Source organism: Montipora foliosa, chromosome 5 (genome assembly GCF_036669935.1).
Source record: "Montipora foliosa isolate CH-2021 chromosome 5, ASM3666993v2, whole genome shotgun sequence".
NCBI classification, from domain to species: Eukaryota; Metazoa; Cnidaria; class Anthozoa; order Scleractinia; family Acroporidae; genus Montipora; species Montipora foliosa.
This window is the reverse complement of record NC_090873.1, coordinates 24,715,139-24,742,638: the sequence shown is the minus strand read 5'-3', so window position 1 is coordinate 24,742,638 and position 27,500 is coordinate 24,715,139. Positions and strand designations below refer to the sequence as shown.

General features: G+C 40.1%; 1 protein-coding gene across 1 annotated transcript in view; it reads left to right on the top strand.

The window, feature by feature from the left end:
• Window positions 1–25,751, top strand: part of LOC138003787 (thioredoxin reductase 2, mitochondrial-like) — a 33,296-nt gene extending 7,545 nt beyond the window's left edge. The window contains exons 5-18 of the mRNA XM_068850016.1: window positions 2,241–2,290; window positions 9,924–9,998; window positions 11,139–11,217; window positions 12,347–12,409; window positions 13,435–13,505; window positions 13,954–13,973; window positions 14,113–14,204; window positions 15,892–16,066; window positions 18,749–18,885; window positions 19,656–19,751; window positions 20,318–20,410; window positions 20,760–20,831; window positions 23,962–24,059; window positions 24,978–25,751. Of these exons, the coding sequence (XP_068706117.1) occupies window positions 2,241–2,290; window positions 9,924–9,998; window positions 11,139–11,217; window positions 12,347–12,409; window positions 13,435–13,505; window positions 13,954–13,973; window positions 14,113–14,204; window positions 15,892–16,066; window positions 18,749–18,885; window positions 19,656–19,751; window positions 20,318–20,410; window positions 20,760–20,831; window positions 23,962–24,059; window positions 24,978–25,101 (1,245 nt within the window). The 3' untranslated portion in view covers window positions 25,102–25,751. The remainder of the gene's footprint in view (window positions 1–2,240; window positions 2,291–9,923; window positions 9,999–11,138; window positions 11,218–12,346; window positions 12,410–13,434; window positions 13,506–13,953; window positions 13,974–14,112; window positions 14,205–15,891; window positions 16,067–18,748; window positions 18,886–19,655; window positions 19,752–20,317; window positions 20,411–20,759; window positions 20,832–23,961; window positions 24,060–24,977) is intronic.
• The last annotated feature ends 1,749 nt before the right edge of the window (window positions 25,752–27,500 follow it).

The following is a 27,500-nucleotide window of genomic DNA, read 5'->3' as shown; positions in this document are numbered from 1 at the left end:
TAGTATCCTCTCTGATCCCAGCAATGCAGACTTCTGGATTAAGGTAATTGATGTGTCTACTCCTCTGCCCTTTAAGTTGCCCTTCAATCGCAATGGCACTGTTTCTAAAGCCCCCAATACAATATTATTGGTACGACTTTGGTTTTCACTTCCCATATTCTACTCAATTCTCCAGCCAGATTTTGGTACTTTTCAACCTTCTTGGCCTCCTTTTCTTTTGCTCCACTGTCTTCTGGAATTCCCACGGTTATTATATGACAGCTTTTCTTGCTTTTGTCAACAAGCACTAAATCTGGCCTCCTACATGTAGCCTCGATGTTATGGTCCGTCTGTATGCTGAAGTCCCAAAGGAGTTTATAGTTCTCATTTTCCAGTATGCTCTCAGGGACGTGATTGTACCATTTATCACTCCGGTGGAACCCGCATTTTCCCGCCAGATCTCAGTGAATTGCCCTGGCCACATTATCATGCCTTTTCTTGTATTCTTTCTGTGCCAATTTTGAACAACCACTGACGATGTGACTTAAATTTCATTTAAAATTGTCTCTGCACATTCTACATTTAGCATCTATCTGGGATTTGTCAATGGTTTCTTGAATGTAGTTTGTCCGTATTGCTTGATGTTGTGCAGCAATTATTAGTGCTTCTCTCTCTCTCTAAAGACTTCCTTGGTTCAGCCAGCTCCATGTTTCCTCATTACTCTGGTCTTCAGTCTCTCTTACAAGTTGTCCATGTAGAGGCTTTTCTTTCCATTCTTGGTTGTTTTCAGCCCTTCTTCTTACTTTAAAACTGGTTGCTGTTTCCTGACCAGTAACCTCTGCCCTAACTGCTTTCAACAGTTCTTCTTCACTCAATTGGACATACGTTTCCAATGATAACCATGCTTGGTTTATACAGTCCTCAATGATATGAGTCCTCTACCATTATTATTATTATTATTATTATTATTATTATTATTATTATTATTATTATTATTATTATTATTATTATTATTATTATTATTATTATTATTATTATTATTATTATTATTATTATAGCAGTATTGTACTTCTTGATGCTGAACTTACTAAAGAACATAAGGCGTATTAACGTAACCTATGCTCCTTCAGGGATTGTAACTTTCTATAATATACTAAGTGCAAAATAGTAGAAAGCTAATAACGGAAATTACAACCGGCTCGTATGCCTGTAAAAAACTAATTTAAAAACGACGACCTAACATTTGCTAGAAAGACTGGCAGCTGGTTACTACCGTCTTAAAGTCAACCCTTTAACCCTAACCCTAACCCTAACCCTAACCCTAACCCTAACCCTAACCCTAACCTTGAATGTCCGAACGATGTGGAGTGTACTTGAAATGACCGATCTCTGCATTAGCCTTAAGATTTCTCTGCACCTAACACCTAGGAGCACCCTGAGGGATCTTTCCATGTCCACACTCCAGCCTCGCACCACATCTATGATCACATTGTATTGGTTGATCTTATAAGCCTTGTACATGTACTTTGCTTTCAGCTCCCATCGAAGCTGTCCATACTTGAATGTTTTCTCTTCATCTTTCTTGCCACGATTCTCGACCCACGGACAGCTCATCTTGATGGTACTCACTATCTTCTCCCAATAGTTGTCGATCCTTGCATCCACCCGGTTTTCCCTCACCTCGTTATGCTCTGCGAAGACGGGAATATCCCAAAACGTTTGCACATCTTGAGATTTATACAATGACTTGGGTTGTATTGTGGAGTACCATGGGGGGACCTCATCAACCAGCTTAAGGTCTCGTAAAAGCTCAAAGTACAACACCTCTCAAGGTATTTACTTTGGGCCAGCGCTGAACATCCCGCGATCACGTGTGCCATACTTTCTGTTCCTTTCCTACACAACCTACAGGTGCTTTCATTTTCAGGGGGTACTGATCTTATGAGAGGAGTATACCTTTGTTGTTAGCATCTGCTCATACAGCTCCATCATACCCGCGATCGTATGAGTCGGTGCGCGTTGCCAGGTCGCCATCCACGCGAAACATTCTTGTCTACTCAAGTATTGTTATTGTTATTATTATTATTATCATCATCATCATCATCATCATCATCATCATCATCATCATCATCATTATCATTTGTCATCTCACAGCTAAACTGATTTTAAAAAGCTGGTAATGTTCAACTGAGTATAAAACTTAACACTTCTACTGCTTCCAAAACTCACTTTCGCTGTATTGTCCACTGCTTCATTTCAAGGATGCAAGGCATTTTGGATGGAATGTACCTGAAGAAAGAACTATTTCATGGTAATAGCCTTGTTCATTCATTTTAAGGTGTAAAAACTAAGAATGCTATTTAATTTAGTGCTATGAAAGGCATAGCAAAAAGGCCTCGATGTTCTGTCACGCATGTGCGTCGTGATGTCAATGCCACGTCACTTCTACTCTTCGGCCAAGGGCAAATGTGAAAATTCAAACTTACTTATAGCGGGTTTAACCAGTTAAGAGTTTAATTATTCGTCCGAAGTCCTGGCGCTAAGCATTAGGGACTCACAGTTTTGGCTTGATAGTACAACAGGTCAAAACGTCCGGCTTTTTGCCTCAAACGAACACCAAATAAATCAGTCAAGACCATTCCATTTCTGCATGATGAAGCGCTATTTTTCCAAAAAACGTGCCAGCAGTTGAGCATAATAATAAGATCCTGCCAAGAGGTTGCTTATTTGGGGCTTGTAGCCCTCACCGGAAGATTTCCCCTATTGTAGGTCCAAAAGATAATTTCAGCTTTTGCTGAACATCTTTGTAGTTGAAATCTTGTTTGCGTCACCAAGCAAGTTGTTGATACTTTCGATAAATTGCAAGACTTCTAAACTCGACTTGAAGAAAGTAGTGCTATCCACACGTTTGACCCACATTTTCCGGTTGGAAATGGAGGCTTTTGATTAATCTCCACAACACCGCAATGCTGCTGTCACTGTTCTTTAGGAAAAGGTGCACATAGCCCCAAACCCTGTGGACTTGAAGAACTGCATTGATTTTGATACCTCCGCTCCGATCCTCTACGACTACAAGGTAAGAAGCAGGTTGAGCAATCTGCTTGTCCCTTTTGTTGTCATTTTCGCAGATCAGCGTCGTCGATGCCAACAGAAGTAATCAAGTGCTACTTTCGCTCATGGGTAAGGCGAGAGAGACCTTGTTAGGCATCCTTCACGAGGATGGCCATTACCACACCATCAGCCTCTTGCCGCACTTATTTCGCAAGAGCTACTTTTGCGCTCGATGCCTGATCCCATACGATCATCAAGGTCAGCACGCTTGCCCGCAAACAAGACCAATCATTGTGGTCCCTGTTTGAAGGATGGATACGAAGATCGCGCTGAGACATACTATCGGTCTGCGTCCTTACTCGGCGAACAATGTGGCCGTCTGTTTTATGGGAAAGCATGTTTTGATGTAAATGGAGCTGTGACTCACGAAGCACCCCCCACCACCTTGGAGTAACCAGCAATGTGGTAGACGCGTCGTGGGTTTCACCGTCTCCTCCGTGGTTACAAAGAGTTTAGGGAACATATTTGCGGAAGCCAGCATTGATTTTTCCCTGCTGGTACGTTCTAATTGTTTTTTTGTTTTGTTTTGTTTTGTTTTTTCTTTTGCTGCATCACCGTAGGCGTCCTTGTTCTTAAAAAGAATGTTGCATTAAACAGCGCTTTCATAATTATTATAGAAGCGATGTAACTGGTTCCACTCCAACATGACTACAATCAAATTGACTTTGTGAAACAAGAGTAAGATAACTATTTCACACCACCTCACTATCAGGTCAAGGTTCCTTGGTAAAAGTGCTTATTAACAGATTAATAAACTTTTTCGGCAATTGACCAAAAACCAGCATTTAGACTTCGCATCATTTTAATCAGGGTTAAAATTTAAAAAACGATCTCTGGCTAAAATGATTAAAAAACTACGAGCTTTCGACTGCCCGAACTGCAGTCTTCGACGGGTAAAATGAATGATAAGAAACCGATGAGAAAATTTAAATAAAAACGTACATTGCAAAATGATCAGAATGTAGAAAATTTATGAATATTTGTTAAAAAGAATGTTGTATTGTCCAGGTAAAGGGCACGAATTGTTATCTGCGTTGGGTGTCACTGTGGTATGCCACGCTTCTAATGTTTTCTCCAATAACCACGCCATTGATTTCGAGAATGCGTCAGTTATTGACAAAGGCACTTTTAGAACGAGAAAAACATTAGAAGCGTGGCATACCACAGTGACACCCAACGCAGATAACAATTCGTGCCCTTTACCTGGACAATACAACATTCTTTTTAACAAATATTCATAAATTTTCTACATTCTCATCATTTTGCAATGTACGTTTTTATTTAAATTTTCTCATCGATTTCTTATCATTCATTTTACCCGTCGAAGACTGCAGTTCGGGCAGTCGAAAGCTCGTAGTTTTTTAATCATTTTAGTCAGAGATCGTTTTTTAAATTTTAACTATGTTCCATCCTGGCTGCGGCCCTTCAATATTTTCATTTTAATCAGGGTCTCCCAAGCGGCATGACAAATAAAGCAGTAATTCTTTGATTGCACTCACGTGATAAGACGGCCATGTTGGTGCCAAAACAATAGGAAAATGCAGCTCAAATTTTACATCATAATAGTGTCAATTCCCAAAAGACTTTTGCGCTATTGTTCTTTCCACCAAAATGGCTGCCGTGACGTCATCTGCCATCAAAGAATATAACAGCCTCGTTAGCAGGTCAAGGTCTCCTCGAAAGATGGCTAATTAGTTAACTTGTTAGACCCTCATTTACACTAGCAAGTTTTCCTTGACAAGTCTACTTGTCAATGAGAACTTGCCGACTGTACACACTACCAAGTTCTCCTTGACATATTTTTCCTTGACAAGGTTTCCTTGGTAATATAAATGTAAAATATAACAAGTTTTCCTTGAGAAGTGCACTTGACAAGTAATTTAGTCTAGCAAATATCGTCTTTGACAACTGTCCTTGTTCAAAAACTAGCATGCCAGTTTTTGAACAAGGACACTTGTGAAGGAAAAAAACTGTCATATTTTTCCATTTACACTGCCAAGGAAAACTTGTCAAGGAAAACTTGCTAGTGTAAATGAAGCTTAAAGTGCTACAATTTATTTCTTCAGATTTTGGTAACGTGTTCGCTAAACACCTAATTTGCAAAATTTTGAACATTGATTTTTATCTAAAGGCTGTTTATTTTGAGTGTAAGTTTTGAATTTGACGGTCCGCCATTACTCACGTTCAAAACTGACCGATTGGACCTCAGATGGTTGGACCTAGGGAAAGTGACGTCATTTCGTCACTAGCTTAAAATTTCAGCGTGTAAACGCAACTTAATTTATATGCAAAACAGGAGTTTAAAAATCTGAAAGCCCGAAACTCCCGTGCTGCGTATTAATTCTGCGGCTTACACACGCATTGCATTCTTAAACTATTGAGTATTTGACGTCATTTTATCCTCGACCCAGCTCTCCCAATATTTTAAAGTTAGTAATGGCGGACCAGTAAATAAGAAAATTCCAGTTAAAATAAACAGGTGTCTTTTTAAAATCAGAACTTAAAACTTGGGTCACTTAGTGTTTAGTTAACATAGTTTTGAAATCCAAAGAAAAAAATGAATTGTTTTTTTTTGGTCGAAGAACCTTCGTGCGTATCTTCAGTGAAACAGATGTAGCGCTTTCCGATTACAGCACAAATTAAAGCTTAAAAGAAGTGGTAATTAGAATATTTTATATATTATTCAAGAAATTGCTTTGTCGAGTTTTGTAAGGTTGAAACGCGAAGGTACAAAGTTCCAACTCAATCGAAATTTCGTTTTTCGGGAATTTATATCTTGCAGCTGTAAGTTTGTCACCCAAAAAATTAAAAAGTAAAAGTCGGGGTTTTGCTTCATTTGATCGCATTCAAAAGTTACAGAGCACACTTTCGAAGGCGCTAGCGTCATGTTGTAGTAAAGCATAGAAAATAGCCTTGGTCTTATTCACTGGCTGTTTGCTGATAGAGCCGATTTAGGACCTTGAATTCCCATGATTTTAGTTCACGACTTCATCCCGGATACACTTCGTCGGAGGAGTCTGAAGTCAAGTTCTAATAAGATGCTTTGTCTGAATCCGCTAACCCACAAAACGTCGCATCGTCAATGAATTTCTTTCCGCTATTTTTTTTCTGAAAGAAATGTATCCATCGGCTATTTGATCTGTTTTTCCTCTTCCTAGCGCAAGCGTAGCTTGTGGGTTATTATTTCTTAGTACTTTTTTAAAATTTAAAGCCCCCCAAAAATTAGATGTGGTGATTATATAATTATCAAATACCCCAACTGTTTGCGAGGAAGGGGGGGGGGGGGGAAAGCGGAATAATTGATATCATTTATTCATTATCCCTTCTATTTTTTTTCCGAGTTATTTCATTATTGAAATTTTGTTCGTTATTCATTTATCCGTATTTGTTATTCGTTAATGGCAATCTTAAAATTCTTTATTCCGAATGTTCTTTTTTGAGTCGTTATTCATTATTCACTATTCCACGTCCATCCCCAAGAGAGGACAATTATTTGATTTAGCGTGAACAATGGCTCCTGCGAAAAGCGCTCCGGTTATTTACGTATGCAACAACCAGTGTTTAAGACACCGCATTATTTTAAACAAAGCTTTCAAAGTGGCACGGCAAATAACGTGGTAATCAGCCGTGGGGAGTGGGAAGAGCGAAGAGTTTTTCTCTTCGCTCTTCCCACAGCAACATCTACCTCCTGCAAGCAAGCTTGGTGGTAATAAATAGCGCTTTCAAAGGGCAACTACAGCTGTGCAAAGAACTCATTAATACCAAAGAGTGTTTTCACGTGACGTCATGGCGGCCATGTTCCCAACTATTCCCCCGGGAATTAAGCTCAGTTGTCATGCAAACGCTTTCTTTCGTTTCTTTGGAAAAACAAGGCTGCTGATCACGTGAGTGAAAACACTCTATAGAAGAGGTGAAACTTGTTTTTTTTAAAACCTTGGGTATAAAAAACGATAGTCCCCTACTCGATGTTAGTGTTTGTGTAAGGCGAGTCAAATTCGAAGTGGCAAATTTGTTACAATGAAGGAAAGTATCTTGCGTTTCAGCTGCACCTGTAGTGACGCATGCTGCTGGCACTATTTGTCTCCCAGCAGAACTTAAGGTGATTCCTCAGAAAAAAAAGTTGTCGAACGATTTTCTTGAAACTTTCCCTGAATGTTCCCTACTAATCCCTGTTTTGAGAACAACAATAAAAGAGATAAGTCACCATGCTTGCTTAAGAGATATAATGGGGCAATCTTACCCCATTGATTTGTGTACTGATTTTAATCACGCGCGTCATTTCATCGGCTCAGGGTACATTTTGCGGTAGCTAAACGAGAGGGTTTTTAAGTAACACTTGAAAAAACACCTGATAGGTAGAAAGTCTAGAGCATATGGAACACTGTCTTAAATAGTTGATGGAAAAATCACTCACCTTAAAACGACGTCGACTCAAAGCGTTTCTCGAGTCGTTGTTTTCAAGAGCATAATTGACATCCCTGGGTAAGGGGCTTTGTGTACGTTTTTTGCTATATCTTTTTTTTCCCTCCGATAACGTTTTTTAATTAAATGTTTGATTTGAAGGAGATAATTTGTACACCAAAATTAAACCATAAAAAAATATAGATCACCGTGCTCGTTTAAGAGTAAAACACCATCATACCTGTCTATCTCGATTATCGTAGATCGCCATGTTCTCGGAATGCGCGTGCTTTTTCGTAAAGAGTTATGGGTCATTCACAAATTCTCTCGTGTTTTGAGAATTGTTTCAGCGTGTATGATCGACTTACGCCGTATTTGCACTGTTGCAAATTTTTGACCAGTTTACAAGTATTGACACACCATATGTGCAGTATAGGATGCGCAGTGCAATACTGAGGAATCATCTTTAAGTGATGCTCTTGGACAAATTGTTTTTGCTAAGCGAAGGGAAAGTCTGAAGAAAGAACAAATGGCGCTCCCTCGCTGTTCCCCCTGTAATTCCTTGAGTAGCACCATTCGTGTCTTCTTCGTTTCACTCTGAAGCATTATTTTGAATAGCCGATTGTGTTTCGCAGATCGGATGTTGTTACACCGTTTAGGAGGTAGTAGTTCCACTCATGTGGCTATCTCGCCCGATTAACCCAAGCAGTTTATCCCGCTGGAAAAGGGCATGTGTATGTCGAGTTGGCGCATGAGCACTTTGAAATTTCTAAGGTCAGTTGTAGCAAAAGTTTTTTTTTTTCTTCTTTCTCTTTGATCATTTTATAAGATATGCACTGTACTTTGGAGGTGAAATGAAGCTTGTCTATATACATTGATCATTTGAAGTAGCTGTGCCTGTTTTGTGGAATGCACTACCAGCAGAACTAAGAAATACATTCAGTCTAGAGACGTTTAAGGGTCAAGCTAAGACAGGTCTTTTAAGACCTGCTTTTAGATATATTTACATTGAACTTTTTTTTGTCGTTTTCACGTTGAATTTTATCGAATACATTAGGGTTTTTACATTTTTACAGTTTTTTATAATAAAGTTTCTATATAACGCGCGCTCTCATTGGTTTAAACAGCGTGCTTTATGAGAGTACAAAGCACGGAACAAACGAAAGCTTACGCCATCATCCGCAGAAATGGCAGATGAATTTCCGAATTTTTCCTTGGGTATTATTGAAACTGTCAGTTAAAGGCTTGCTTAGATATTCTGTCAAGTGCTTTGAATGGAAGACCTCAGCCGTCGCCCGGTCCAGCAGTTCTTTCAAGCCCAGAAAGTCCTCACGCTGGAGTTCTTCATTTACAACATTCCCGACAGGTTTTCAGATTCCAGCCGCAAGCAATGAAGTTTGTTTTCCAATTGTCATGTCGGAAACGTGCAGGTTTTCATGGGCAACAATTCGGCCGGTTTTCACTGAACTTAATTATTTAGATCCTCTTTTTTGCTGTTTTTTACGGACTGAAACCGAACATTGAGGCACTTGTTTTTTCCATAAATTCGAATTTTGTGTGATTTCTGTCAAGCCACTTTCCAGTTGATTGATGTTTTGACAAGCCTTTGTTTCATTAACCAATCAAATAATTTTAAACATCTTACAAGCGCTCTGATTGGTCCAAATTAGCGTGCTTTATCAGAAGGATGAGAGTAAGACCCACGGTAAACAACTCTTACATTTTTTTGTTTTGTTTTAGAACTTATGTCTTGTCTGGGACTGTGGACGTAACTGAATCCATCAATCGTATACAGTCAGAGAAACTAACACTTATTGGAGATGTGTCAGTGATTGTGGATGCTCAAGTTAATTTTAAGTCGGCCGAATATTTATTTTGTAAACAGCATTTTATGTTGAAAATTGTAAATAATTAAATGTAGAGTTTCCCAAAACCATGTGTTGTGTGACTCTGATCTCTTTTGTAAACGGTGTTTTGCAGTTTCTCCAAAGATGTGCTGTATGACTCGATCTGGTCTATTTTGTAAATAGCGCTTTCTGTTAAGAATTACCAATAAATATTTAGTTCCTAAGTATTTAAAAACAATTTGATGTGGGACTCTTTCCTTGCGTGACCGTTACAGGATACCGTCATCCAACCTTGGCCCGCTTTGAATTTTCAAAACAGCCAATCGAAATGCCCCCTGTGTCGACCCCCGGAAAACAAACAGCTTTGCCACATTTATAAGCTTTTCAAATCCACCAATCAGAATACTTCATTTTGGCGCAAACTTTGAATTCAGTCAACCAGAAGCCTCCATTTCCAACGGTCAAATGTGGGTCGAATGAGCGCATAGTACTGCTGAGGACTCTTAATCAACCGTTTTAGTCCAACGACTTCGTCGTCTTTGAAAGTGCAAGGTGTTTCCTTTTAATTGACTTTGATTTTTTTAGGGAAGCACTCGTTATGGCTGTTCAAAGTCACATTAAGTCACTCAACTGGGGGCACAGGGTACAGCTTCATGACAAGTAAGTTGCTTTTTCCCTCAACTCAACTCTCCGCCGAGAGTAGAAAAACCCTGGGAACGAGATTTGCTTCAACACTGATGAAAGATGGTAAACCAGTTGCCTGGCAACGGACGAAGGGCAACTTAGGCGAATGGCATTGTAGAGCTCACAGACGAGCGAGACCATTTGCTGAAGAAGAACCAAGCGTAGTTTTCTTGTAAATCAGTGATACAGTATCTGACAGGCGTTACGGAATTCTTCCCAGGACTCTGATTTTGCAGTTACCTCTCGTCCGTCCCCAAGAAACTAGTTTCTATGCTTCCCACGGGCGCTTTACACGAAAAACGTCTATACTTTCATTAAAGAATCAACCAAAGGCAATAAAAGATAGTGCGCTCTAACGGAACGCACAGAGACAAACAAAGACAGTGCGCACAAACGTTTACCTAAACGCTATTTAAGACAGCGAAAAACATAGCCAGAGGAACAACCAAACGCAACAAAAGACAGTGCGCAGTATGGGAGAACTGAAGGCGGCTCGCTTTAATGGAAGACCAAGACACAGCTAACGACGGCGCGCGCCAACGCAAGAGCTAAGCGCAACTTTTTGCGCAACTTTGGACACTTTGCACGAAGGGGACCAAATGCAACAAAAGACAGCCCACACGAATGGAACGTACAAATGCAACCAAAGGAAGCGCGTGCAAATGAAAAGAAAACTAACTGCAACTTGAGACCGCACGCATTGAAGGAACATCCAAAGGCAATAAAAGACAGTTCCCGTTACGCAACAAGTAAAGATAACGCGCAGTTTAACGGAGCACACAAACGCAGCTAAAACAACACGCACAAACTTAAAAAAAGACCGTCAAGAGAGCGCACATGAACAACCAAAATCAACAGAAGACTATATGGGACAACTATAGACTGTGTGCTGCAACGGAACACACAAGGCATAACTAAAGACAACGCACACAAACGTAAGAATAAAACGCAACTTAAGACAACGGGCGAACAACTAGATGCAACAAAAGACAACACGCACTAAGGGAACAGCTCACGCTCAAACAACAGAAGCACATCTCTTGTTGTTGTTTTTGTTGTTGTCGTTGTTGTTATCGTTCGTGTTGTTTTAGTTTTTGTACTTCTTTTCTTTAATAGAAAGGTTGAGTATCTCAATGCAAGAGGCTCATTTTTGGATCCTCACACCGTAAAAGCAGTGTTAAAGAATGGGACAGAGGTAAAAATACATAGACCAATTCATTTATTGTATCAACTGTGACCAATGGCTTCGCCGTAAGAGAAGTGGCTCTCAGTTGTTTGTTTGAAATTCCATTTTTTTTTTTTTTGCATTGCCAAACAAAGCAGCTCACAACTGGACACCCATTTCACACAAAAAGCCTATAAAATATGATTGTTGAAATATGTCAGAATCTCTGTCCATACGGAATTGCAAACGTTTTCAGGGCTTCCTGTTTTTAGCTAGTTGTGCAAAATATGTGAGGCAGCGAGACATAAGCTTATTAGTAAAGAAGAAAAACATAAGCTTACCTAGAAGCTAACCGTTGTAAATAAGTGTTTTGTCTCTTGCTCTATGTCTCTCAGGTTCACGTTGATTTTCATTAAAATTTTCTCTTCTTTTCCTTCCTCAGCTTCTCTCGAGGATTTCTTCCCTTAAATTTCTCAAATTTAGTCGCCTCTTTTCTAGTGCTGTTTCCTGCTCTTTATCCCGTTGGTCATCACTAATAGGGAGCTTGGGCACTCGCGTTTTTGAGACGCGGACTACAACCGGAAGTGAGCTGTTTTCCCTTTTAATTTGTCTTTACACAACCACATTTATATTGCTAAGTATCTTTTCTGCATTAGAGATGATTAGTTTTGAACGCTGGGACACACCACTGTCCTGGCACTTGAAATGTTCTCTTCCGGTTGCCATCCGCGTCTCAAAAACGCGTGTGCTTAAGCTCCTGTGATGCAACACTGCCACTCGATTTCCCGCCAAGGAAAATTGCTCGAACACGCCCGTCTCCAGAGGCTGTACTGCCTCCCCACCTCCACCCCGAAAGTCTGTACGGGTGGGCGGACGTACGTGACGGCATAACCAAAATTTCTCGCATGGTTAGATTTCCCAAAATACCTTACCCATGGTGCTCCGCTCTTAACCTACTTCAACAAATAAACAAGTTGGAAGACAAAGTTTATTGTTTATTACCGAATTCTATTTACATTTGTATCAATCTTTGACTTATCGTAGATGCTATGCGATCTACAGTCCCTGTTGATATTAAGCCTCTTAGATGGCCCGCCTAATGTATATCATGTCTCGCATGTTTTACCGTGAGTAACGACGTACAGAAGTTCCCTTTCAGAAAACCTTAAGAGCAAAAAACTTTGTGGTTGCTGTTGGTGGAAGGCCAAGACTTCCCAAAGAGGTTAGTCGGAATCACAAGCGCTTAGCTATGGGCGGAAGAGCAAACCCCATGAATAAGCAATTCTTACACTGGAAGAAGACCGTTTCTCTTAACTTGCCATATGACCTCTATTTGGAAATTAACAGAGAGAAATCAAGAGGTTTATTACCATTGAACCAAAACCAACATTTGCACAAGACAAAAGCAGTAAGTGGAATGGCCGGGGAGTTCGAATGTTGGTTGGAATTTGTGAAGTTCTGTTATTTTTAGATTCTTTAAAAAAAAAACGAAATTAGGTTTCTCTCAATGCACACAAGTAAGAGGATGAGATCCAGATATCTTGGGGGATAGACTCTAGTCTGCGTTCCTAGGGGGTAAGGGACAAACGACGTTTGGCTTCGTCGATTTTTACTTCACCTTAGAAGTAAAACTTTGAAAGAAAAAAGTAAAAGTTTGTTTGCCACATGTGACGAGATTTACTTCAGACAAGACAATTACTTGATAACCTGATTGCAGGCGGTAAATTGTGGTTTCAAGCGCACGATTCGAGAGATTCGAAGCCCGGTAAATCCGATCGCCATATTGGACGTTATAGTGAAGGATCTGGGACGAGTGAGAATGCGCGGCGGAGGGGGAAAGGGGACGGAGGGCCACCCTCGCTTTGTCACTCGTCCTAGATCTTCCACCCGAAAGAGTTATTCATAGATGATGATGATGATGATCATGATGACGATGACTAGCAGAGTACATCTTCGTTGTGTTTCGTTTCTACAGACCGAGTTATTTTTAGATTGATTTTCCCGCGAAACCAGACCTTTCCAGCTAATCACAAGTCTTGCATGAGAAATTATTACCCATGGGATTGAGAATGGTAACTCGTGCAAGCCAGATCTCATTTAACAACTCGTCTAAAGATAGCTTGATCTCTGAAAAGGCCGTGACGTAGACCTTGTATTTGAGATGTATGCTCCTGAATGATGATGATGATGATGATGCAAATTTTATCATTTAGTTTGTTATCGTTTTTCTTGCTTTTTCGTTTCCAGGTACCTGGTGCTGTTGAGTATGGTATAAGCAGTGATGACCTATTTTCCTTAAAAAATTCCCCAGGAAAGACGTGAGTAAACTTTCTTCATAAAAAAGGCAAATCCAAATGTAATATTCAAATGGATAACAAGTCACCTACTCGCCTGGTCAGCGATGAGCATCATCCAAACCGTTTAGATTAAGTCGCAAGTTAGATGTCCTCAGTGGGGATGAATGCATCTCATGTTGGACATCATAATGTATCTTCATCCCTAAAATCTAATTCAAACCGTGGCTTCTTTAACTGACGCTTAGCTTCCTTGGATCACCATGGCACTTTGAAATAATGTCACGTCCGAAGGAAGGAAAAAACCAAGCGAATCCAGGTCGAAGGCAAATTGCTTGAGAATGAAAGCTCTCTCTTTCATGAGAGGCGGAATCACTGCTTTCTCACATGACTTACTTACTTAATCCTTTTTGTGCGTGTCCGCACATAAGGCCGTATTTCTCACATGAACAATGCATTTTTTCTTTTCCAGGTTAGTTATCGGTGCATCTTGTATCCTTAAATGTCGTATGTATCTCAGGCCTATAAATTCTTGTTTTTGTTATTTCTATTAAAGGTATAGTTTTAATTCCTCACAAGGTTTCATTTTGGTTGGTTGTGCAACATATTCCTTAATCGAATATGATGTTAGATGTTGCTTTGGAGTGTGCTGGTTTCTTGACTGGTTTAGGATTTGACACCTCTCTAATGATGAGATCCATTCCACTCAGAGGCTTCGACCAAGTAAGAGATTCTTCATTAAATCAAAACCATATTTCTTTTTTGAGAAAACATGGGTATAGGTTATGTTGGGCCGAATAGCTGGACTGTTCACTTCCCCCCATTGTATATCATCACTCTGAGAAATATTGATTTGTTGGGTTCATTTCAATTACATACATCATTTCATTCATTGAGTCCTTCACGTGAACACATAATGAGCCCAACAAATTGACCTGCTCCCAACTGAGTGGCTTCAAAGCTCAGTTGGCAGAGCATTGCAACGGCATCGCAGAGATCATGGGTTAATTCGAATCCTGTTGGAGCCACTTGAATTTTTCAGGTGCCTATAAGTCAGAGACAATTGCTTCCATTGTCCAGATACGTGCAAGGATCATTTCTCTCTTTCGTTTCTTTCGAGCCATTGAAGCCGGCCGCACACTAGGCAAAAAGCGCGATGCTCAATTCCGCCTTGAAGAATTCAAGCGTATTTAGCGCCAGTGGTGTTCCACGCCCACCTAGCGCTGTTATTAGGGAGTTTACGAAACGAGGACACCGACGGCTAAGAGGACTTCATTTAAAAATACGAGTTCGCGTTATTCATATCACTACGAAACTATTTCATGTCGTCTCGCGTTAAAAATGTGTAGTAACTGTCGAGGAATTAAACTGGTACGAGTGAGTTGGAAGCGTAGAGAGAGAACTGAAAATTCATCGTCATGTGCTAAAGTCCTCCACAGAACCTTGAATTTGGTCATTTCACGTCGTCATTTAGGAGATGACGGCAAAGAAATGTAGTAAAATGTAAAACGCACGTGCAAAGCGTGCAGAGCCATTGTTTTTGCTCACTAAACCTATTGTTTTGTAGCGTCGTCGTTGACGTCGGCGTCGTCGTTTCGTAAGCTCCTTATTGTTTGGGATACACGAAGTGTGAAAGCCACACTATGCCATCGTCTTGGGTATTTTTTTGTCACCGAGAACCTCAATTTCTCAAGCTCCATGCTTTTGAATTTTAGGACAGTAGAGTCACTGGTTGTACCCTGAAAAGAAACTAATACCTTGATTCAGTGCAAGTAAAGAAATTTGTCATGAACCCAGTCTCGATAAGATCAAGTATTTTGCATTACTCCTGACCTACCCACTTAAACTGATTCGTCGTCACTAACTACCCCTTTGACCCTGAAGTGACATGCGTAATGGCAACACGAGGTTATCGTCGCCAGCGCTAAGTTTGTTCGGTGTCCGGACACTAGGCGAAAATTTTCGTGAGAACAGTTGGCGGCGAAGAAAATGTCAAACATGTTTGATATTCAGCGCAATTTCTGAACCGGCTAACAAGCCACCAGAAGTTAAGTCTAATTTTAAGGCGTAATGGGCCGTACGTAAAAGCTGTTTGAATCAATTATTCCGCTCCTGCAGAGAATAAGTTTAGAACTTGAAACCTTAAAGACAAAGGTCGCAATTCGTTGTATGAAAAAAGTTTAATTAATTAAGTCTCATTAACCCGTTCATGAAAGAACAAACGTTCACCATAGAAAACTCCCTTCGCCAATTTTCCACAACAAGATACAAAAGAAGTGAATTGGAAAATCTAATTATTATCACATTATCGATATCATAATCATTGTCATTCCTATTAAGAATTATCATTATCACTATTGGTATTATCATTAGTAAATTATTATTATATTACTTTTCTTCTTGACACAAGCAAATGGCAAAACTTGTGACAAATTACATGGAGAACCACGGAACCCGGTTCTTAAAGCAGTGTGTTCCCGTTAGAATAGACAAAAACGACAACGGACTACTTCATGTCACGTGGAAAGAAACGGTCACAGGCGAATCACACGAAGAAACATTTGAAACTGTTTTGTTTGCAATTGGTAGGTTATTTTTCTTTTGTGTGTGTGAAAGTGAGCACTTGAAACTTAGGGGTGTTTCTTCGAGAATTATAAGAGGTACTAGCAATGTGTGAAGTTTTACTCAGTGATCCCCCGGTGAGACCATACTTTAATGATGATGATGATGATGATGATGATGATGTGTCCGTTGCATTGCGCATTTGACAATTGATTAAGGTACGATCGTCCAGGTGAGAGGAGTCCTGAGAAGGCTGACTGTTTAGGATATATCTAGGCTTAACTATAACTAGCAAAGAAATACTTCAAACCAAACATAGTTGTGTTAAAGAGGCTCCAAAGGGTTTCAACACTTTGGATCGAATGACGCTACAACACTGAATCACGTAACAGCAATGTTATAGTACTATATGAAACACCGATTATTTCCAAACAAGACGTGATCATTATTGTGATGTATTAAGTTACTTTGGCAACGGGAAGGCCCAGCAAATGAAACACGAATTTTTGCTGAAAGAGATGCAGTCATTATTGTGACGAAAAACACCCACGATGAAACTTTCGGCAAAGTTTAAAAAATTCTGTCCAGCAGATTCAAAGCCTCCTTAAAAAAAACACAGAATTAAGGTGGCTCTGAATCCCCTAGACATTTTTTTTTCCTTGCAGAAAGTTTCATCTTGCCCTTTTGATTACTTTTCAGAAATAAAAAAATGGGGACAACCGAGTTCGTTTTTAAGATATAAGCAACTAAAGACAAAATGAAGGGTGTTTTTACAGGGCTTGCCCGTTGCCACGGTGACATATTACGTCAAAATAATGACTGCATCTTTTTCAGCAAAAATCCGTGTTTCCTTTGGTACCACGATATTGCTAATTAATGATACAGTGTCGTAGTGTCGATCCTTCTAATAAGAGCGATACGTGGAAACGTTGAAACTGATTCGAGCCACCTTAAGAACCCCCAACTGACAGGTGAAAACCACTCGGCTATAAACAAAGCGTTGAATTTGGGATTCGGGATCACGGAAGACAAATCCATCCAGAGTTCAGAGAGGGATTTGAAGCTATAGTACTGGCATATAAATCCAGTACCTATTTGCTGGACCACGCGTCTGGATAAAGTTTGGTTTTGACTCTCCTCCTGTATCATAGCATATCAGACAACTATGTTTACGCTCTTTCATCATAAAGTCGATTGTGGTAGCTCGTAGAGAGATCTAGCGTTGCGTGAACGTGAAACGGTAAACGCTCCTGCTTATCACGAAAGCATGACAATTCTCTCATTCTAACGTTTCCTCTCTTTTTAGGAAGTTGCACCTTATCTGAGGGTAAACAGGTAGAAAACGCAATTGGATACACTGTACAAAAATCAAATCTGCCTATCAAATCGTAGGTCGGCTTTTGAGGGGAGGGAAAAACCGGAGTAACCGCAGAGAAAGAGAGGGTAGAGAACCATCAAACACAACCCACACGTGACGCCGACTCTGGGTATTGAACCTTGGCCAAATTTGCTCTCACCACCACGCCATGCCTGCTCTCGAAGTTTCATTGCTGTTTACCGTAAACGCGACGCTTTATCTCGCTCTAATATCTCTAATCAATTACCCAGCTACTTGTGATATACTACAAAGGTAACTTTCAATTTGCACTTTTGACTCTGTGGAGAGAATTCTGAAGTAAGAACAACCAAAACACGTTCATGTGTTGCTGCTTGATTTTCAACAACATCACGGCAACGACACTCACTTTATAAAGGTTTTAAATTATTTACATACTAATTTTTGCGAATAGTTGGTTGAAAACCTGACAATGATGATATGCACGTCACATTTTTTACCCCCCCCCCCCCCCCCCAAAATCCCCTCTGAGCATGTTGCAAAGTTGCCACCAGAGTTGCCACCAGAACTTTTCAAGTTGATTAGGGTTCCCTTAACACACAGAATTTTCACAGCATTACACATGCTCCCGGACTATATAGGACGATAATTGCTTGGATCACAGTGATTCTTTTCTGAATCAAAGGTACTTTAGCCTGTACTTTTAATATCTCAGCGAAGGCTTTTGGTATTGCATGGCGTGCGATCTTTTAAAAGCGAATCGCACACAAGTACGGTCCATACGCTTAATTTGATGGATGCTCAAAGTTTCCATATCAATTCTAGGGGAAATGACAGCGTCGAATTAAAAGGAATGATTTATTGTGACGCGAGGTGAATGTTCTGTCTTTTGCATCTGTTGATTAAGTTCTTTGGCATGACCACCAGACAAGTATTCATTCGAGCTAGTAGCAATCGGAAGCTTGACGTTGGTCGTAATCGGAAGGTTCGTATTGCATCCGAACTTGTAATCGGAAGATAGAAGCTTCGACTTCTGCAAATGCGCATTCTGATTTTTTCTGAGTGTCCCCAATTATATTCTAAATGGTTCTGTTTCTTTCTTTCTTGGAAAGTGGTTGTAAATTTTGAGTCTGAATGAAATCCTTATATTTAAGTGTGTCCATTGAGATGGAAGTTACTGAGCATGCAGTTGTTCATCCCCTTGTCGCTTTAGAGTTGTACTGTTGGACATGCATGGTAGTTCTAAAATTAAGTCAATGGATAATTTCCTTACGGATAACCATTCACACGTTTCTAGGTTCGGAGTGTGTGAGTATAATCGTGAAGGACGGCCCTTTATGTGTCACTCACTAGATGTCTGTTTGTCTAGGAAGAGATGCTGAAACAGCTTACTTGAATCTTGGCAACGCTGGAGTTGAGGTTCACCCGCTAAGCAAGAAAATTGTAGGAAAGGATAGCGAACAAACCACGGTCCCGCATATCTACGCCATTGGAGATGTTTTGCAGGTAAATGAGTGAATGGCCCGGTATCAATCGATAAAGTTCGTAACACAAGAATGAGGATCCTCTGATCACTTCTTGTACTTTTGTGTGTTGTTCCCTTGACAGCGAGGTCCCTTTTCACACCAACTGACCTATCAGGCGTTGTTCTTAAAAGAACCACACAGTATGACTCAGAAGTATCAACAGATTTCAAATAGTATTCAATATAGGACCAAATACTGGGGATTCGTTCTCTTTCCTCATATTTCCTTGCTATGTTTTCAATTGTCATAGGAAGGGGTTTCACACAAATGGCATTTATATAAAATTATAGCGGAGCACCATAGTCATAGGAACCCATGAGTAGCTTTTCTCATGGTAATGATGGCTAGCGTTATTGCTCGTGCGCGCGTACGCGCAACTCTTCCCAATAATATAATAATATCCTAATAATAATAACAACCATCATCATCAATACGCCCAATTATGAGGGCCGTTTACAGCGTATATCTTTGATATTGGACATCCATGTTATGGCCAATTGACACCTGTCAAAAAAAAGGTGTCTGCTGACCAGTACCACGGGACCATATCGAGGCTCAAGTTTAGAGCTCATCAAGGTCAGCTGTTTTTGGAAGTTAACCGCTGACCAGGTACTTGTTTTCGATTGGATCCCAGGCTCAAACCATGTTAACTTACTGTAAGAACAAATAACTCGGACGGAAGGTCCGCCTTTAGGCTTGACTAAATCTATATATCAGTAATGTGTAATTAAGATATTTATTTTCTGAAAGGATCGCCCAGAACTGACTCCAGTGGCCATAAGAGCAGGAAAGCTTCTCGCCGACCGACTTTTCGGAGATTCAGACGTTACTATGGACTATGATAAGGTATTCCGGTATTGATTTTGTTTATTAATTGTGATTATCAGAGATTGTTTAGAACTTAGTGTGTACTAACTACCCTAGAATTTTAAATGGTATCGATGCCAGAGAAATTTTGCAGAGAACATGGAAAATTCATCGCCAAACTGTCCCATAATATTAAATATAGAATGAGCAAAGGATGTTTTGAGAGGCGGGAAGCAACCGAAAGCAACTGTCTTCCGGCTTACCTAGACGTCACCATACTTGTATTTTGAAGTGTCTTTTCTACCTGAAAGAGTAGAGTTTGGGCGAAACACTTCGGAAGTTAAAAGTCTCCATCTGGCCTGGGTTGCTCGAAGCGTGGTTAGCGCTAATCAGCGTTAAATACCACGGAAACCTATAGGTTTTGATACCTCGTAACCAACGGTTAGAGCTAACCAGGTTTCGAGCAACCGGCCCCAGTTTGCTATCCGAAATCGATCTGAAAAGCCAATGAATTAAGTACGTATATAGGTCAGAGGGTAACTTACTGGAGAATTCAGAAATAGAGATTTGATACGTAATGTGAGTGCATGTTTCTGGGACTAAAGGTTGCCACCACAGTTTTCACGCCTTTGGAGTTTGGTACTGTTGGACTTTCCGAAGAGAAAGCAATTGATATACACGGAGAGGACAACATTGAGGTAGGGCTTGCCTTTGTCGAGCTTTCATTAGTGAAGAGTTGCTCTTTCTTATTTATCTTGAGGAGTAAACTGTATTGAACAAATGCTGATCTCCCACGAGCCTTTAAGGTTAGTGGAGAGCGACCAAGTGGAAGTTCATTGTTTCGCCTCCCGTAAGAAATACCTGAGTGTCGTGTCATTGAGAGAACCTCATTGTCTCGTATATTTACCAGGGGCCGGTTCCGGAAAAGAGTAATTACTCTATTCCAGGGATAAATGTGCCGGAATAAGGCACATGTATCCCTGGAATAGAGTTATTACACCTTTCAGGAACCAGGTCCAGATTTCCAGCTAACGATCATCTTTCTAGGTTTATCATGCATTTTACAAACCACTTGAGTTTACGATACCAGCAAGAAACTCTGAGCAGTGTTACATGAAGGTAAGAGGCTATTAGTCGGCCGAAGAAAGTGATAGACCTATATAAAGACACGATTGGATGGTCAAGCTAGCATCTTGTGGGGTCATGCACACAGATGCAGTTGATTTCAATCATTAACTATAATATACACTAGAAGCACATGACTTTGAAGCGTGTAAATTGAAACTCTTTTCCTTGGAACAAAGCAGGGGATTTTAGGACACCAATTTTATGCCCAAATATGGACAAAAATGAGATCGAAGCTGCACGCGCGGGAAAAGCACGAGCTACGTTACATCGAAATAAGGAAATTTTTAAACTCAAAAAAACCCAGCTTTAAACCAGAGTAAAACTCTTCAAGGTAATGAGCTTCTGATAGTATAGTATAGTTAATCATTGTGATCAAGTATCAATTTTTCAGTAGATTCATTAGTTGACATCATGTGAAGGATATGCCATTTTGAATTGCCCTTTGTTGTATTTTTTTTCCTTTGTAATTGTGTTTTTTTTTGTTTTTGTTTTTTGTTTTGTACAAAACGTTTTAATGAAGAAAAATCGTGGGGTCTTGCACAGAAAGTGCCGATTTAAGCTAGCGTAACAACGTTAAGAAACACAGCTGGGAGAAGGAAGCAAACTCTTGTTCGATGAAGTTCATTTGGGGGGTACCGTTTGACTAGATGATTTGTTTTATTGGGAATTCATCACCATTATCACAGTCGTTGTCGTCATTATTAGTATAAATAATCACATTATTTCGAGTGCAATTTGGAGTAAATAAGAACGAGTATTTTTTTCAAAGACGTACAAAAACACGGGCGGTTCGAATTCTTTGAAAAAAAATTACGATAATTTTTCATTATATCATCCCCTTATGCGGGCGCGTGGAGGGCCGGAAAAAGCACGTTCTGCTCTCTGCGATGCGATTTTAGAGGATTTCTTCTTCTGAACATTCAGCTAGGTTATTTACAGCCAGACAAGCAAATACAACAACATATTATGTAATCTTTCTGTGCAAATTTGTAACTTTTTTGTCAAAATTTCTCTGTGTGAACATGAATAGCGTAACGAGCCCTTTTTTGTCCAAAGTTCATCTTCTGGGTGCTCATGAATAGCGTAAAGAGCCCATATGATAAAATGCTGATTGACTGAGTCTACGACGGCCCGCATTTGATTGGCTATCTGTGAGTTTCTTTAATCCTTGGCCAATCAAAATGCTCAGTTTGTTGCCTCTTAAGCACCGAATTAACGCTTTTCTGCACTGTGTTTACCTATACACCTTAATTTCAAAATGGCTGCCATTTTAAGATTCTTTTGTTTCAATGCAAATTGCCCTTGTGGCCTCGTTCAAGGTTAAATGTTCTTTTGAATTTTACGTTTGAAAGCGAGACCATTAGGGCCAATTTGCATGGAAACAAAAGAATACCAAAATGGAGGCTATTTTGGAATAAGGTGTATAAACTGCATTTCTTTTAGCTAATCATGTTGGAGAAGTTTTTTAATGTATATTGTTATATTCATCGTCATTGTCCTGAACATTTTCATTATCATCGCCATTGTCATTTCGGATGGGAAAAAATGAAGTTGGTGGTATTCGTTGGCGCAAGATGCTGTCTCCACCCAATAGACCTTATTCACGATGGCCGCCATGTTGGATTTGCTATTATCATGCAAATTAGCTACACAGTTCTTAGGGGGCAAACAACACAAGTTCGAGAGGTTATAACGAACACCTTAGCCCCACAGATGATTTGTTTCACGTTCATTGAATGTTTATCACCTAAGCAGTAAAATACAATCATTACACAAGTTACTTCGACGTTTTTTTAGTGAAAAATGAGCAGATAACGAAGTAGAAAGTCAAAATGTCAAAGGCAATCAAAAGATATAAAAATTTTATAAGAGGTACTTAATTCTAAATACTAAAATGGACTTTTTGCAATGTTATTTCAATATTTCGTTGAGCCGATTTTCCGCAATTTGCTTTTTTTTTCAATGTTTGCCCCCCAGCATAACACATGGCTAATTTGCATGACAATATGAAAACCAACATGGCGGCTATCGTGAATAAGGTCTATTAATGTATACTGTCTACAATGGTAACTGAAGCGTGTAAATGTAGAGTGTCTAGATTTTTATTTCATTATGATCACGGGTACCGTTAGGGGTTTGCCTATATTATCGTCGATTCGGGACGCTTGGTGCTTGATAGGAATTACAGGAAATAAATATATATTTTTTAAATCCGAATCCCAATGCCTGAAATCGCAGGACTATCACGTCGCTAGGTGCCAGAAAATTATTTTTTGATGTCTTTTTTTTCTTCTTCGGAATGCCGCTGTAAACGTGTATTATCACCCGCGAAGAAAATGTCGGTTACCAAAGCTCAAGAGAAAGCTAACCACTGTAAAATCAAGCACTAGACTTAACAACTATTCAGCAATGGTTTTATATATACTAATTTCTGTTGATAAATAATCGGTACAATAGACCTTTTTCGCTTGTACATTTTGTTTTCCCAATACAAATCGTGTGATAATACTCAGGAGGATTGGTCCTTTGTTTTGCTCATTAAAAAGAGCGCATGCAAGCATGAATGAATATGTCTGCATGCACTCTTTTTAATGAACAAGAGAAAGGACCAAATCTCCTGGGTATTATCACATGATCTGTATTGGGAAAACAAAATGTACAAGCGGAAAAGGTCTATTGTCAACCAGTTGAGCTTTAGTGGTTAAGTGGATAAAAACAGTTCCTTCAAAGTGGGTACTCCGAGTTCAAATCCTGTGCGGGAATGCAACTTTTACTTTTTTTTTTCTGCTGGAACCCCAAGAGCACCCGCGATCATCATGAAATGAAAATCTAGATACTCTACATTAACAGGCTTCAGTTACCATTGTAGACTGTGTACATCATTAGGCGGGAGATTGGGTTGGCAGCGCTGGTATTTCACAGCGCCCCTCCCTATTCTGCCGCGCCAACAATACCGCCAGGAATTGGGGGCTCTGTGGTTCCTTAAGAATTTTAAGTGGAAGCACTCAAAGGTCTTTTGTTCAACCCTTATGGGTTTCTGATACAATAACTGCTATGTATAAACTGAATATGTAGATTATGACAGGATAATTAAATTATAAAATATAATTTTTCTGTGCAGATAGTTTGTCTCCGAGAGGGGGATCAAGTTATCAAAGGGATGCATTTTCTTGGCCCTTCGGCTGGGGAAGTTATTCAGGGCTTTGCTGCGGCCATGAGGTAACGTTTATTAGGGCTGCAACGATGCGGTAAACTGCCGATGTTTTCCCAGAGTGAATATTGATTTTTACCACAATTGCTTTAAAAATTGCAATCTGATTGGCTAATTTACCGTTGTCGATAGACAACGCTGCTCGCGTCATGCTTGCGTCAATTTGTCACGCAATGTAATAGCAAATCAGGAAGGTTCATTTTGGGAAATAAACCAATCATATTGCGAGAAAGTTATAGACAACGCGTGCTGTTTCTTTGAATTATGATTTTGGTCACGCTCTGAAATAAACACTTTCTTTGGCGTTGAATATTGTGGTGAAAAACAATCGAAAGTGGTTCAGTATTGTCTGTACTCTTATCGACAAAATTTTGACCACTGTGATGACGAATATCGTTGTCGATAAGAGTACAGAAAACGCTGAACCACTTTCGATTTGTTAAATCTACTGAGAAAATTCGAAATATTTACCCAGGAAGCTCCTTCATCCGAATTTAGAGATGTTGGCTTTTGTGGAGATGGGAAAACCGGAGAACCTGGAGCCGAAAACTGCTCAGCAAAGAAAAGGTCCAAGAACAAACTCATCCCACATGTGGGCGGCGAGTGCTATCACCGCTGAGCCATCCTTTCAACCGCAAAATAAATGAGCAAAATTTTTGCGATATTATCATATAATATACCACATGGCACAGTTTGTGTCGGTAATCCATCCCCTGTTAGCGATGTGTGTAAGCGCTGCCCTAGTAAGGCGATTTATGATAAAAATATAAATTAAACAAACCACAAACCTTCCCCGCCACCGATGTCTTTCGACTTAATTGTTCACTGGGATTGTGTACAAGATGGTGAATGTATCCTGTTCTCTCGAACATAAAAAAATTGAGAATTAATCAGCATTTGTGTTTCTACGCACAATTTTTTTCAAGGTGTGACCTTACATACAATACTTTATCGTCGACTGTGGGCATCCATCCGACGTGCGCAGAAGAGATCGTGAAGATGCATATCACGAAGAGGTCTGGGGAAGACCCTACTGTAACGGGATGCTGAGGATAGATTGGCCTCCACATTGGTCTACCCGAGGAAAAAAGAGAAGAAAATGATTTTTATTTAGTTTTGTTCACTCGAAAACGCACCTAGTAAGATGGGTGGACAAAATGACGATTAAGTGTTCATTGTTGTGAGCTGCAGCCGATGCACGGACGAACTAATCGGCTGAATGCCGCAATTTGACTGTCTGAGGTTTGCTGAGGTTGTATCAACTGAGTGATAAAAGGAAATTGACCTCCGTGTGGAGATTAGAAAGCTACCGTTTCACTGACTGACTGACTGATTTAGGGACTGTTACACAACCCCGGTGACCTCACCAGCACACCGCTGGGCAGACAGGCGGGCGCTGAGCCAGATAGAAAGATGGACATGGAAACACACTTTCCAACAATGAGCTATGATTTATTCCATTGGCCATCTGGGGATGACATTCATTCCGTTTGTACATGTGAAAGGTTCATGGAACATTCCTCGGGTGTGCTGTGGAGGCTTGAAAAATCCTCAAATACAAAAATGAAGCATTTGTGTACATGACGATAGGTTTTGAAATTGCCTGTTGCAAGAAACCTTTCCGAGTCAAAGACAAATGAGTATTAGGACTAGTTTTTTCTTGTAACAGAGAAAAAAAATAAAAGTTGTCCTTACTGGAATTCTTAAACCTCTTCTTTTATGGAGCTCAAGAATGCCCTTTGACTCTAAACCTTCACAGGTACCCCAAGCTCGATATATGAGCAGCTCTTTATATGATGACCTTTGCTTGCACATTTATAAGGATTTGTATGGGGAAAATAACGATTGTTTCTGTGACCTATGAAAATGTAGCGATTTAAATAAAAATCGTCTTACCTTACTTTAGTTGAGTGTTTTTTTCCTCTTGTGTGGTCTTTGAGCCGATTTACGGCTATTCCTGTTAGTTTAAAGGAACCGGTTTGCTCCCTCTGTATATACTAACCAAGGTTGGGTACTGTCACGAAGCAGTCGATCCGATCCACCGAAGGAAAACGGCCGTAAATTCTCTCCAGCAGCTCCAGTCGCCTCGAAATTCCGGGTAGAGCACGGACGATAGTTAACTTTTCCTTCCGTGGTCTTTGCTTGGCGTCGGATCTTCACAGAAGCCGAATAAAACGTCGGCAATCTCTAAAAACTTTCCGGCTTTAGCCATCGAAAGAGGCTTTGTTCAAACTTCGCGTTACTCCAACGATCAAAAGTTAGCTTAGCGACCCGGCCAGATACTTGAATTACTTTCACTCCGGGTAGGAGACAGTCCTTTGCTCCAATCAAAAACCAATACCCTCGTACCCTGCAGTTCACAATACTCGTTGTTGTTCATCTGTGAAACTAAAGAAAGACTTCTGCTGTAGGATTTCAAGGAAGTGAATTCAAGGAAGTGATTTTTGATGGGAGCAAAGGACTGTCTCCCACCCGGAGTGAAAGTAATTCGAGTATCTGGCCGGGTCGCTAAGCTAACTAAAGCCTCTTTCGATGGCTAAAACGGGAAAGTTTTCAGAGATTGCCGACGTTTTATTCGGCCTCTGTGAAGATTCGACGCCAAGCAAAGACCACGGAAGGAAAAGTTAACTATCGTCCGTGCTCTACCCGGAGTCTCGAGGCGACTGGAGCTGCTGGAGAGAATTTACGGCCGTTTTCCTTCGGTGGATCGGATCGACTGCTTCGTGAGAGTACCCAACCTTGGTTAGTATATATAGAGGGAGCAAACCGGTTCCTCTAAAAAAACAGGAATGGCCGTAAACGCTGGAGGAAAAAAACACTCAACTAAAGTAAGGTAAGACGATTTTTATTTAAATCGCTACATTTTCATAGGTCACAGAAACAATCGTTATTTTCCCCATACAAATCCTTATAAATATGCAAATCGCTCGAGTCACGTAACAATGCAAAGGTCTGGTCCTCGTATAAAGAGCTGCTTATATATCGAGCTTGGGGTAGCTGTGAAACCTCTAACTTATCTTTCTTGTTCACAGTCAGTAGAGGGAGAACATGATTTTACTGTGAAAATGCTATAAGATCTTCAATTATATACTGCAAAAAAAAAAACTTTTTTCGATATGGGAAACCACAGTGACGGTGTAGTTTGCGATTGTCCACTGAGTAGGGGTGACTTTTGTAACCCGCGAGTATTCTCTTTAGGAGCTGATTACTCGCGACGGTGTACTCCTGAAAGAATTATTTTTAGGTTCGCAGCCCATTTCTCTACGAATGAATTTAGGTTTAAAAGGTCAGAGTACGGCCACTTTTTGAAGCTTGATAAATGTGTCAAGTTAAGAACGTTTACAGCGTGTGGAGCATATAAATATATACTAGTAATTTCAACTTGAAAGTGGGTGCTGGCTTCAGACTTTTTTAACAGAAACGTTTATTTGTATAACTTCAATTAATTA